Source organism: Atta cephalotes (assembly GCF_000143395.1).
Source record: "Atta cephalotes unplaced genomic scaffold scaffold00010, whole genome shotgun sequence".
Lineage (NCBI taxonomy): Eukaryota > Metazoa > Arthropoda > Insecta > Hymenoptera > Formicidae > Atta > Atta cephalotes.
The window spans coordinates 6,137,779-6,153,362 of NW_012130074.1; the positions used below are offsets into that span (position 1 = coordinate 6,137,779).

The window sequence follows — 15,584 nt, forward strand, 5'->3', positions numbered from 1 at the left end:
TACATAAAATTCTTCGAAATACAATGTTGTTCCAGCACTACCATATTTTCAGGGTAAATTCTAAGAAAAAATTCTCTCCGTGTACAATGCTCTTATTTTCTTACAATGAACATCTGTCACCATTGACATACTGCATTGACATACAGTTATTATTGCTGTTTCTTTATATGATAAATACATTGTATCTTATATACAACAAAAACTAACCTAGATATTCAATTAATTGTTATTTGAAGATTGCACATAATTGATTTTAGACAGAAACTCGAAACGTTTCAAATATTTTATGTCCCGTTCACAATAGAATATTCATATATGTATGTGTATGTATTCGTTTATAACAAGTACAATTAAAAACAACTGTGATTTAGAATAAACAATGAAAATTAGAACAATTAATTATAATATGTATTTAAACAGTAATCAACTGTATCTGATATATATACTTTCACTATAATAATTAAAAATAATAGATATTTTTAAAAGACGATCTATTGCGAATCTATATTTTTTCATAAATGATTATTAAGATGTAAATACTTTTATAATCTATCATTAATATGTAGATTCTTTTTCCTTACTTAATAGTATGACTTTAACTATCCTATTGCAAACAATGACTCATCGCGCACCATCCTATACACTAATAGACCGTTCCTTCGAGATCTCGTTACACGAATCGTTTCTCAATTTTTTCACAGTCAAGGGGAGCGCATGCGACGCATTAATCATCTGCGTCAACCAATTCGTCTCGTATGATTGAAATTGCGGTTACGTACCCGTAGGGTAGGTGAAACTAGGTCGTGTTGTATCTAAGATTGTAAGATAGTAAAATGACTTCGCGATGTATTTCGATGTTATTAATGTTTTTATTTACAACCGAGTATATATGTATCGGATGTGATAATAGTCATTGTGATATTAGTCCTCTTCACGCGAACATTTTGCATATAATTTGCGAGCAAATGCAGAAGACTTACTAATGCGCGACGAACTATGCGAGGAATAACATCAATATTCATAGTGCATCGAACTCTTACGTCATGCATATCAATGATGTTGAACGAGGGAGAAATTCTCTCTATCCCCCACAATAACTCTTTTCGAAATGGCCAAACTATCAGATTTTTTAGCACGGCGTGAAAAAATATGTCACTAAAACTCTTTGAAAGCCGTGTTATGAATATTCATGTAAGTAAATATTAAATGGATATTATCAATTATTTAATATGTAGTCATTATTTATTATCATACATATATTATGCATAAATTAATTATTAATCTACAAGATTTCGATAAGTTTTATTAAAACTTTGTAAAAAAATTAAATTTCTCATACATGAATAAATCTCAAAGGAAGTATTCGAGATTTAGATACTAAATTTTAAATTATTTCAAAATACATCGAATACACAGATATTTACGGATTCTAAACACTCGGATACAACGTTTATACGGATCATAGAGCAACATAGTGCATTCGTGATAAACGCCACGCATACCGAGATGTCACGTTATTCATACACATGTCAGCTGACATCATCGGTGCATCGACCTTCGTTGCGATTGTCGTATGTACGTATATATATTTGCTCCGATTTGCCAGTTCATCCATGCAAAACGCGAGTGAATACCGTATAAATACTATAATACGTTCAGAGAAATCTTGCACAAGGAAAAGAGACAGAATTTAGAATCCATCTGTCTTGCTTGATAAACAAAGACTATTCAGGAGTTCCCAATAGAGATCATTGATTCCCGATTAAATAAATTTACACAGTTTATACTCGTCGGAATTATTTTTCAATAGAATTGTTTACAATCGACGTATCTTAAAATAGCTTTGACTGTTTCTTTTGGAAATATAAAGCAGATATCACATAGTTGTAAAAATTACAAAAAATGTTAATAATAAGGATCACAAAAGAATTTAAATAATATGTACAAATATGATGAAAATTCATACTATAAAAATTCTATAAAAAGATAAGTTAAAAATTTATTTGTACAGAATTTGATTACGAATGATAGATCTTTACAATCTTCTGCAATATCAAAGATATCATCACACCTTATAAATTAATATCAATGAATAAATTGCTGTATTGTATATATGTATGACAATAATTAATAGAATTATAGAACTACAATTATAGAACTACAAACACAAAATTAACTGCTTTCTAAATTCTTTAAAGTGAATCTCATTCCAAAAAAGTGAAATCTCACTCCAAAAGAGTGAAAATTAAGTGTTTTTCCAATACGCAGAAATTGTTTTACTCAGCGGATGCCTTTTGAAATTGTTCATACTAGTATCCACATCCTTTGCAAGAAGCTAATAGTGCGTGTATAATATTGCATTAAGACACGCGATGTGAAAATCTCCGCGATACATGTCATATCACTTTTTACATTCTCATCAAGAGGCTAAGGATGACAAATGGGTCTAACGAACCCGCAACTCATTTTATCTCCTGTTGATGTATTCTCGACTCTGTCGAGAAAAGAGAATCTATATCTAAAAGATTGGAAAGGCACATAACCGCTAGCGAAAGTATACGATTTTCAGAAAATCGAGAAAATAAATTTGTCTTTCGCATCAAATGAAATCTAACACTGTAACATAGGTAGCAACATAGGTAGTACATCTATTTTTATATATATCTTTTATATGTACATATATCATTAAATATGTTTTAACATATATCATTAATTATGTTTTAACTTTAAACATAATTTATAATGTAGATAATATTTATCAAAATCAAAAAGTATCAAGAAATAAAAATAAACAAACTAAAGAAACTATGATAATAAAGTAATCTGTGCTTTCAGATATGTTTATCTGTGCTTTCAGATTATTTATTCGTATTTCACTTCTTCTATTTACTGAGTAAATAACACTAGAGAAGGTGCTTATCAATGAAAACTGATGGACGCTTATCGATATACATCATACCTATGATACAAGGTAAACACCAAGCGAAAAATAGCAACGAGAAAAAAAACCGGAAAAGTGTAAGGGAAGGGGAAATCTCAAGGGCAATTATGTAAATGACACGAAAGCACAATGAGAGGAGGTGAAAGAAAAGTGTAATTCTGTCCGACATTTTTATTTCTTCGCCCTTGAGATTGAAATCCTTCCCCTTTGCACTTTCCAGTCTTTCCTTGATGCTATTTTTTACTTGATATTTACGACGCAGCCAACCATTTAAATCTACTATATTTTTTTCATATAGACCCACGCGAGTTTAAACGCGAGTTTTTTAATTATACAGGTATAGAATAATTGATATATTAAAAATGCATATACGTATATATAAAAAGTAATTCAATATTTTTTTCATATTTTTTTTTAATCACAGTGTAAGTTATTGTCTAAAATAAATGGCTTAACATAGAATACATGATGAAGGTTTGCTGCTTAGTAAATATACAGTGCTTCATTGCACGCTGTTACCTCATCGTGGTTAGAGTAACAGTGCGTAATGCCGCTTATGAGCGCGCAATTAAAGTCTCCTTAACGGGGAAAAATAGCGGAAAGTTCAAAGGGTAGCTGCGTCGATTTTTATTTATTACCGTCGCTAAAAATACTCTGCGCTAACGTCCATGGAAAGATATTATTAAAACACAAAAGCATAAAATTTTAAATTAATAATATCTATAGTTAATTTTAACTATAGCTAGATACATTTCATTTCTATCTATATCATAATATTAAAACAGAAAGCTGTAACTATCACATAAAATATCAAACTTAATTTAACAGTAAAAAAACCTGACTTTCATTGAGAGAACGTTCAAGAGATTAAAGTATGAACAAAAAATGCAAAAACCTCGTGTTTTATACATGCACATATATACAGAGTCATTAAAGTATGTATATGTGTGTTATAGAGTATTATAATATTTGTAAAATTAGGCGAAGTATAAAATTTCCATCATTCGTTTAGTATCGAAGATAAAATCATGATGAAATTAGTTTATTTTAAGTTGTAGCTTCGAAGATTGAAGGTTACCTTATTTTTTTTCAATTGGAAAAAAAATTGTAAGATTTCTTTTACATAATATAATTCTTTTAATTATTCTGTACATAAAAGTATTAAATTTCATTATGTGATATTATATTCATACGGAATATAGAAAATATTTTTAGAAAATAAAACTTCACTAAATTTTACTACTTCACTAAATTTTAAATATAACAATCTGTACTTTTAATAATACAACTTGTATATAGGTAAGTTACATGTCGCAAAATATCCTGTCATTGTTCTTACCATATCATTTCAATTTATGTGTGCATGAAAAAAAACTTTGTGATTTAAAAAAATAAAAGAATGAGTCATTTCGTAACGGCTTAAGTCAATTTTGCCTACAACTTTTATCAGTTTCTTCTCTATATCTTGCTTGGAAAATAGCAACGTGAGAAATACAGAAAGATAATATACAACATCTCGATTATTGCGCACCTTTTTTTTACGAAGCCTCAGACGAGACATTATGCTTACAGAAGGAAGGGGGATTACAGACGCGCCAGACTGACCGACGACGAGGACGCATAGTCGTGCATGAATTATTCAAGAGCTTCTTGAAACAGGCATTCGCGCACAACGATCGATGGGCCCCAAGATTCGGGGTCTCACAAGCTGTCATCTTTCAGAATTTTTTTTCGTTAAGAGAAAAAGAGATATCATACGAAAAACGCATAGGTGGCATCTATCTTCTTAAAAAAAAATTCTTTTTAAACTACAAAAATGTGAATCTATTACGAGCATAATAGATCATATATGCAATAATATTGCCTGTTTCTACCAATGTTAATTAATTTTAATCTCAGTTCAACTTATCTTCTTCATTTTCTAATTCTTAGAATTAGAAATAAGAAATAAATAAAGAGTTAATTAAAGATTAAAATTGAACTACATTGATAGAAACAGATATTTAATGAATTAAAAAATTAACGAAAGACTGATATAAATTTGTATCGCATTATTTTCTGTAAATATATATAACTTCATGTGATATTACACAACGTCATACAATGATATTATATGATACTATTTTCTCAACATTGGATATAAACAAAAAATCATAAAAGTTAAAGATACATAAAAATTTCAATTAAAAAAATAAATTATAATTATTATTAATCAATAAATATAAACAAATAATCAATATCATCCAAAATACAAAAATAACTTAATACTTTTTAATCAGAAAATTGAAAATATTTTATTCCCTGCTGGACAACTTTTTTAAGAGATATTGATCAAGTTATATTTTTGTCACTTTATACTTAAATACGTAATTGCGGTATCTCAATCTAAGATAAATTTGACTACAGCGGATTAAAATAGAAGGAGATATCGCAATGCATAATTACCACAATCATCATTATATTATCCTGTCCGTACTCGACATAAAAGACACAATAATGAACGAAATCAAGTCGTAAACATTGAGTCACTTATTCAACCTTCCCTGTCTTCGTTTCTATTATGAAATCCTAGATTCTCTCCATAAGAAAACACAAAATCGATGAACAAGATATTGTATACTTATAATCCGCCATGTAATATTGTCTATTGTAAATTTTCGAATTATTATCAAATCGTTAATATCATTCATTTTTTTAATATTTTTTTAATAAAAGAAATCCTACAAAAATATGATTCCTTAATGCGATTAAATTTCTTCAGTCGTATATATAAAACTTAATATCAATGAAACTGATATGTAGTAACATTATATTTAAATGAATCGGAATAATACGAGCGAGATTAAAAATAAAGCGCGAGATTAAAAATAAAATATATAATAGATAAAAAAGTATGATTTAATACAAACAATTTTGCTAAAACGAAAAACAGATAACGCGCGCAGATAAATTTTGACAATGATTCATCGGCAGGACAATGCAAATATTCGTAAAAGGATTTCTACAATGACTCACTGAAAATCACTCACTCAGCAGTATAGACGAATGTCCATCTTTGCGTATCAAACAAATTGAAGTGCCGATCACTGTGTTCTCTGTATTACTATCTATATATGTTGTTCTCTCAAAGATTTTCTTTCTCGTGTCTGCATGTAAAAAGCGCATATGAATAAACCAGATATAACGAAGCGATGTAAGCGATAGTATACAGGATGTATCAAAATTATTCCATTTTCTTACAATAGATATTTCTTCGATTAAATGTTGTAATATAATTGTTCAAAATTACTTTTTCAAAAAGATAAAAAGCATACGTTAATTAAAAAATATTATGACTATAAGATAATAATATCGTAAAAATATTATATTATATACAAATAAATATAATATAAAAACATTAAAAAGTATGTAATAATTTTAAATAAAAGAGACTTGAGAAATATATAATATTACAATAATATTAATTAAATATTTTATAAATTTTATGAATTAAAAATGAGTTTATTGGAATTTAAAAAAGAAATATGCTCACTCCATCATCAATAAAATATAATTTCATATCCTCTCAAAAGTACTTTTGCGTGAGACTTTACGAACTCACAATCAGTTAAGAACAATCAGTTGATGTATGTCGTAAGACAAAAACTAATTAGCAAGTTTCGGAGTGATCCAATCTCAAATTGCACAAGACCACATTGTTCACGCTCACCCGAAATGCTTGATCAAAATATGGTTCAGGGTTATATATCTCATACGAAACTCTTGGAAAACTCAATAAACCGATAAATATTATTAAAAAATGACATTTAAAGCAAAAATATGTAAGCATTAATAAGTAAGTAATTATTGTAAAATATTACCAATATTAGAATTATTATTAAACCCAAATACTTTTTGAAAAATGATAAAAATTTCAGAGTAGCATTCAAAATTAAGGACGTAAAATTCTCTCAAATAAATGTACTTAAATAGGTAAAATATATATTGAATAATAAAACAGATTATATATAATGATACGTTCTTTTGCAATTTATTGTTCTCTTATTAGTTTCGCATATTCAAAAGCTAAACATAAATTTAATCTAAATGTGGACTAATTTCAGTTTATTTTAGAAATGTATAAAGTCTTCAACTTTTTTTTAATTTTTAAGTGAATATACCTGTAACTTTAAAATTGTTTAAATAATTAACATTCATTTAACAGTCATTTAAAAATCAATAAAAATGAAGATAAGTTTATTTTTTTAATTTTCTAATTAGTTCAAACTAAAATTAGTTCTCATTTCAAATAAAATTTAGATTAAATTTATGCTTGTCTCTGAAATATTAAAACCTAGTAACGCAGGAAAACAATAAATTATAAAAGAATATGCCATTAATCTTAAAAGGAAAAGTTCTGTATCACAGTATTTATCGTGCAATTCGCAGAACAATAACGCTAATAATGATACCGAATCCGTTTTGAAAGCAGTCATATCGAGTAATATCGATATTGGAGAAAGTACACAGATACAAGTACGAGAAAACAGAATAAGAAATACAGACAAGAAATAATGTATATTATTTGCCATATTTATTTCTCTCCTACGAAAAACTATCAGAATTTGCAAAACTAATAAGTAGCGTGTATGCGGTATTATCCACGTTAGCGAGAGAAAATACGTGTATATCCGGCTATTATCCTCACGAGTCTCGTGACTCTTTGTTAGTGAAATTTACGAACGACCAGGAATCCCGTTCAAGGTAGACCGCCTTGGTCGGCTTCAGGTCCTGAGAGCAGGTCGTTAGAGCTTCTTACGAGCTCCAGCTTCTCTCCGCTCGGAGTGTGATATTTAAAGAGCACAAACGTTTTAAAACGCGACGATTGGCAGAGCGTTAACTCGCTTTTTACCAATTCGACTTAACACGTGTTAACAAGCGTGAAACTTGATATACGTACTGCATTGTAATTGCGTGAAGTATATTGAAATCGCAAACAATAACGTAATTAGAGATAATGCCTTAAAAGCAACGAGCGATATTGCGATCTCTGTGTAATAATTACACTATTGTATATGTCCGTTCAGCTAACCTGATGGCGAGTATCATCAGGTGACGCAGAAAATTAAGGGCTCAATTCACTCAGGAGATCGTATAGGTAAACACCGGACGTCCCTTTCTTTTTCCCTTTCTTTTTCTCATAACGAGCAATCGAAGTTTTTCTCGGCAAAAGGCAAAGAGGCGTGCAGAAAATTATGGAGATTCGCCGGACGTAGATAGAGCAACGTCCATCCCGTGACGGATACTAATGAGTTTGCGGTCGGATTCTAAATCTATGGTAGGTCATATGGAACGTGAAAGTATATCGTAAACCATGTTGTTGTGTTGTCGTCGAGACGTTCGTGAAATAATTTGTATTCGAGTGAAAATATCTTATTGCAACTAATTTCTTACTGCAACTAACCAAATTTATAGAAGAATAGAAAACATTAAAGTAGGCTATTTATTTGTTCTATAGAGTAAAATTTATTGTCGCATTATTCTAAATTTGGAAATTTCATATATTCAAATATTATAATTGCTAAATTAAATTTATTTAAATTGAAAAGCATAAATCCAAAGCTTTTGATAATATTGAAGGAAGATAATATATCATCATTTACTGATAAGAAAAGTATTAATGTAATTCTACGTAAATATAAACCCATTCATTTACCTTTTATAAAATTCTCATTAAATTTCTCATTAAATTTCTTACTCAAAATATTGCAATGTTTTTTTATTCTTCTTAATGTAAAATAAATAAATAAATTTTGTATACAATTTTATAAAAAATTTTATACATTGAAAAATACTTGTTTTATATATATATATATATATATATATATATATATATATAAAATGCGATTTCTAATTACAATTAAAATTAAAATAATACTTGTTTTCAATTATATTAATAAAAGAGTATTGAAAAAATATAAAAATATCTCTTCAACAAAATCGTTCCTATTATAACATGTTTTAATAAATAACATGATTTAAATTAAATATTAATATATATTCAATTTTAATTAAGACAAATCCCCAGATTCTTAAATAACATTATATCTATCACTAAAACATGTCGTTAAAAAGCATTAATATTTATTAAAAATCACAAATCTTTTAACAAAATAATCTATGTTGCAATCAATATAGGTTTTATGTTTTTCATATAACAAATTTAAATAATAAATTTAAGGACAATGATTAATGTTTTTATCAGACAGCTAATATTTAAAAAAATGTTTAAAAGAAATATCCACTCACAGTATGAGCATTTTCTTTACGTCAGAAAATCTTAAAAAGTAATACTAAATAAATGAATGATGCTAGATCCACTCACACGATTCGAATTATCGTGCTATAGTTCTAAAATAAGCAAATCCGTGATTGGAGATCGCAATTAACGATAATTGCGCTATTAGCTATATAGTATCTACTAACCGCTTCTGCTTCTTACGAGATCTGAATTTAATTGCAATTATAAATCTGGATCAGCACGATGTCAGTTTAATTACTTTTGGCACTGCTTACGTTCTATAATTGACACATTTACACATTTTGTTTGCCGAAGATAATGAATGCGGATAAAAATAACAGTATTTTGATAAATGCTTTCGATCAAGGCTTTGTTAAAATAACTTAGATAAACAAATAATTTTGATTACCGTGGATATATGAAAATTTAAGAGCTGTTAATAAATGTTTTGCAAGATATTTTTTCCAACTTTCAATAGTTAAACTGACTACGTATTTCGAGATAGCAAAAATAATTTTTAAAAAATAACATCGTAACTTTTATGTCATAAATCTGATGTGCACATAATGAAAATATGTATCATGAGTTACAAAATTATTCTTTCATACAACATACATACAGGATGAATCAGAGTAGAACCAATTTTTTACCCTACGAGAAAATTATCAATCTCACATCTGATTATCGACTTAGCGAAACAAATCAGAAACGTGGATACATGGATCGTGTAAATTGGTGGGCGCACTGAGAAAAAGACGCATTTTTAATATCATTTAATAATTTTCACTCAGATGCCTGTTTTCAAGCATGCCTGTTTTCAAATCAGCAATTCGCACGATGTTATCCACGCATCTATATCATTAAATCGATAATTAGATGTGTAATCGATAATTTTCTCATAGGATAAAAAATTAGTTCAAAAGGATAAAAAATTAGTTACTCTGATTCATCCTATATATTATACAATATACATTAATAAATAAATGCAAGTATAATGGATCCATAGAATGAACAAACTGCTGACAACGGAAGTTTTCGTTATGGATTTTTTTAATTCTTAATAATTTTGTTGCATTGCGCTAAGTCAACATTTCTCCTGATAGAACAGCACCGCACGACTTCGCATTGGCAGCTTGAACTTTAGTCGAACTAAAGGTCGTGTATCGGATACGTGCCCTGTTGAAATGTCTCGCGAACAATCTAGCCAAAAATAGCGGCCATCGGTTCTGCCAGGAGCAAGAATTGAGGGTATTGTATTACAACGTTGATTGCCTACAAATCGACTTTTCCATACAGAAACAAAATAAGCAGAAAGCATATATCACGATAGTACACTGAAAAAAAGACTGGCTGCTGCAGCAAATTAGATGATAAAATATGGCATATCATTTTTAATTGGTTGCAGCAGTCAATTTTTGGTTATGTTAGTCTATCGAAATCTTATATTGATATTGCGAATAAGCTAATGCAACAAAAAATTGGCTGCTATAACCAATTAAAAATGTTATGCCATATTTTACCATTCGCTGCAGCAGCCAATCTTTTTTTCGGTGTTGACTTCATCTAAAACCAACAATGGAATTTGTATACTCGATGCAATGTAAAATGTCAATAAAAAATATTAAGTTAATAATTTTGAAAACTGTAACAATTGTCAATTCGCATTTATTTATGATTAAGATTGGCTATATCACAATCGAGACTAACAAGATTTTTTATCAATTTTGAAGCTGATTTTTCTTAACAAAGATTATTATCTGTCGTAATTCTCTATACTTCAATATTACAACCTTATATTTTAATATTGTCGAAACTTTAAGTGAAAATTTCATTACAGTGAGATTCACGAAGAACAATATAAATTCACTGTCGATCTATCTACTTCCGTGAGACTTATCCGCTTATTTTCAATCTATTGAGTTGAGGCTATTGAAAATCACTATTTTTATCGAAGAAACTTTCTCTTTAATTGTTCAAACAATCTACCGCTACAATTTAATCCGTTTATCCTGGATTAATTTGTGGAAATTACGTGCTTTCTGTCTATCTGTTATTCATTTGTGTAAAAAATTGGATTCCGATTCGATGTCTCGTCCGCAATAGCCTCCGCGATTAAAACTCTCGTAACGATCGCGACCCTCGTTAGAACAGGGGTATCTTAATATCCGCTTGCGACGGGAGGATTTTTTTCTTCTATCCATCCACGAAGCAACTCCGATTACGTCTCCCGTAATTTTATGATCGGCATACGAAGCGAGAGATGTTACGCAAACGCGCCGTAGAAAGTCAGACGATTAAGAACGAAGCCTTCTCCTTGCGACGGCTGCTCAGAGTAGAAGAGTAAATCGGAGATTTCCGTGGGGATTTCCCGTGCATGTTCATTTACGCACAAGTACGGCGTAAATTGAAAAAACGCATCGTGCTGTCCGTATGCGAGAAATTTACGCGAAGTATACGGTATCGCGCTTTCCTTTGTAGAAGACAAGTTGGATCAGGCAAGTTAAAGCGACTCGAAAGAGGAAGCGAAGACATACTTCCACCAGGAAATGTCGAAACTCATTTTCGTTGATTAAATAACATCTCGCCGTGTTCTCGTGTTATTTCCTGTTGAACCGACACGATTTCGAGAGCGCAATCAATTGTGAATTCACGATACTCACGCGAAGAAGTGCCTTTCGCTGGGAAGAAATGCCTCGTTGACGCCATAAAATTGATTCATAAAAAATTCATTATCGTCCTCATCTTACGACTTAGCTTTAAAGTCTAGATTTTATTCATGATTATATAAAAAGCATTAAACTACTTGATTAACAAGACTCGAGAAATATAACATAGTCTCTTGCAAAGTATATACATGTTTGCATATATCTTTAATAAATATCTTTAATAAAAAGGAAAGTTCGTTGTAATACCTCGATACCTGTCTTGAAGAAAGTAAATATAAGAAGATACGACACTAGGTATTCGGTTAATGCAATAAAAATGCATCTCAAATATCCGATGATAAAACTCCGTCTATACAAAATCGTCTTATAGCCTCAAAACTAATTATAAGAAAATAGTTGAAGAAAATTCAAAATATACGATTTTTGCAAAAAAAAATCCAATAACAAGAATTTTTATTACTTCGACCAGCTGATCTTACTGCAAATGATCGATAAAACTAAAATAAGTAATTATTTGCTAAGTAAAAATTGCTATACTAGTCTACAGGCTGCCAGTCTTGCAAAATACATCATTCATATTCTTATCGCGTCTTATTAGTTCGCGCCCGCATAGAATTCCGCTTCATTTTGCGCTTTTTGAATTCGATAGCCGAAGCAACTATGTGCTGACAAATGAGAAAATTAGCAGAAAACATATCGCGTATGAGATGAGAATTTGGAAACTCTTCTGATCTCGATACGGTTAATAATATGGCCTTGTGATTCGATTCATATCGCTATTGAAACTGAATATAATATATATATATTCGCTTATGTAGAGTGTCGCGAGCCCGACAGGAAGATTTTGAAGATTAGGGCAAAATTGCTTGGAGCAAAGACCATATCATCGTAAAAATATGTAATTTAAAATGGGCGTTAAATTTAGTTTGCGCATTTATATTTTATAATGTGTGTTTATACATAGCGTAACTTCGACAAATACGCCGCGCTGAGATTTATGTCGCAGAAGTTAAAAAAAATAGAAGGAATGAGAGAATGTGGGAGATGTCTTTCAACAGAAAAAGTATTCAATATTTTTGAATAAAAAATTAATAATGATAATAATTGTATAAATTTACCTTTTACAACTTCTTGTAGTATCCTCATCGTCAGCCGGTGCTCCTGCTCCAGAATCCTGAAAAATAACAATTTGCTCATATACTATGTATTATTTTTAATATATATAATATGTATTATGTATAAGTATATACTAGGAAATAAACATAAACAGATTTATATCTTAGAACTCTTATTATATATTTCCTTTTCAAAGATAAGAGTTCGAAGATTAAATCACGCTTGTAAATCAAAGGTTTCGGAAGCAAATAATTATACTACTTCTTCGAGTTATAATCTCCAAGAAATTATTAATTAACAAGGCAAAACTTTTTGTCTGCTTCCTCTTTTCACTTTCGGTCAATTTCTGTTACGAACAAAAACTGTCAAACAAACAGTATTAATAATTTGCGGTGAAAGCGTTAACAAAGGATTGTTACCGCTTAAATTACGTCAATACCGGCCTCCTTGACAGAGAAATACGGATAAGCCTTTATTCCCTCCTGATGTAGTAGATAATTGAGGTATCGTGACAACCACGGTGAACGGCACGGAACGCTGGAAAATACAGTCGTATAGTTGAAGACAATACTGTATTTGTAAGCTACCGAATAAAATTGCTGTCGCAAACGTTCAATTCGAAAGTTTATTATAGCCATCTGACGAATCTCCGACAGTACAAACAACTCTGTCCTGGAAAATTAAGTAGAGACAAAAATTATTCGCTTCCGGAAATTTAATTTACAATATGATAAAATTTTTATAAAATACTAATTCCGTCTTAAGCATTTTTCAATTAATTTTTTCCAATTATAGAAAAATATAAGGATTTGTATGATAATAGTATTTATTTATAAAATTTCAATATAAAAGATAAAGTTTTCAATCTAGTTATTAGTAATATATAGAACTCCTTATATATTTCAAAAGATTTTAAATCAAATATAAAAAATTAATTAAATGTAAAAAATATTAATTCGAGAATGTAAAACATCAATTATATATTTTTATATAAAAATTTTAATCGTTATTATTATTTATTTCAATCATACATTAAAATTTTACTATGAACTCTTAAGCGCGAATATTCTTAAGGAAATAACAGGAGAAACATTTTTTTCCATATAATCTTATACGTTAACTTTCCCTTCAGCAATTAAAAATTCACTGAAATTTTTTAATTTCTGATTTTATTTAAAATATAACGTTTTATACGCATTTATAAAATCTGCATGCAAGAGATAATCTCATTTATTAACACAAGTTAGATCACAGTAGAATTTATATTATAATTCTGTTTCATATAGCTTCCCCTATACAATGTAGTGAGACATTTCCACGCATCGTTTAGTTGCACGTAGGCTTCGGCGCGTGGTTACGAAGTGGTTCTTTTATTAATAAAGTATATCTCGTAAATATCAAGGATACGAAGAGAGCGAATCCCCACGATGGCGCATGGTCACGCAGAAAACGAACCCTCAAAATCAATAGGCGACCGTATAGCCAGCTCAAGGCTACCCTTCACCCGAAATGCTAAAAAAAAAATGCAACTGGTCCCCTTCGTAGTAAGTGCACTTTGCTATATGCAAAGCGAACGATAGGGCGAACCCTTTTCTAAGTCCCTTGAAACTCAAGGATACTCGATAAAATGAATTGTCCTTGAAAACATTTTTGGCACGCATAAATACGATACTGAGTTAAAAATTGCACTCTGTACGTTTAGATTGACATTCTGCATGCCAACGAAGAAAAATCAAAATTTCAGTAATTTCTGTTGAAATTAAACATTATTGTACGTAATCATCGCAAGTAATAACAGAATTACATCTTGAAAGCGTAACCTCTACAAAATTTCTACTTGTATAATTTCATTTTTTTCTTTAAGAAAGTTTTTTTAAATAAGTGAAATTTTTAGTAATTGACTGATATTTGGCTCAACGCATCAAATAACATTTGGATATTATTATTCGAAATTAAAATTATTAAAAAAATTTTTAAAGTGAATATCTTGAAGATATTCAAATTATTGGAAATCTTTTGTCTAGAAACTATATAATCCTTCTGTAACAATTTGTATTATTATTTCAATCCATTTTCTATTTTACATGCAACCATAAATAATAACATTATTCAATACTGTTTTTCATAAGTATGAATCATTTCCGGTGTATTTTTGCTTGCTAAACATAATTTCGTTAGCTGAAATCGACTATCACGTCACAATTTTGAGAAAATAGCATTAAAGAAGTAAAAAAAAAATGATTTTTAAAATTTTTATGACGTAGTTTCGCCAATAAATTTCTTTTTAATTTTATTAATATCATGCAAAAGATCAACTTTTAGCTTTAAAATGCATTTTGTTTCGATATAAATTTTCGAGATATAGCAATTTAAAATAAAAAAATAACTCTTTTTCAGTGTAATGTTTACAGGAAAAGGCATTTTATGTATTTTATATTAATATTGCGTTATATAGGGAAGTAAGTGCTTATGTATTATATTTACATAATACAATATATTATATTAAATTAAAAAGAATATAAAATTCATAAAATAAAATATGGCAAGATTAAACTGACTTAAGATTACAATCTTTCTATAT

At 29.4% G+C, this 15,584-nt stretch overlaps 1 protein-coding gene across 1 annotated transcript in view; it reads right to left on the reverse strand.

The window, feature by feature from the left end:
- Positions 1 to 15,584, reverse strand: part of LOC105627797 (protein phosphatase Slingshot homolog 2) — a 132,991-nt gene that overhangs the window by 108,345 nt on the left and 9,062 nt on the right. Inside the window, exon 2 of the mRNA XM_012209076.1 lies at positions 13,006 to 13,061. Within this exon, the coding sequence (XP_012064466.1) occupies positions 13,006 to 13,061 (56 nt within the window). The remainder of the gene's footprint in view (positions 1 to 13,005; positions 13,062 to 15,584) is intronic.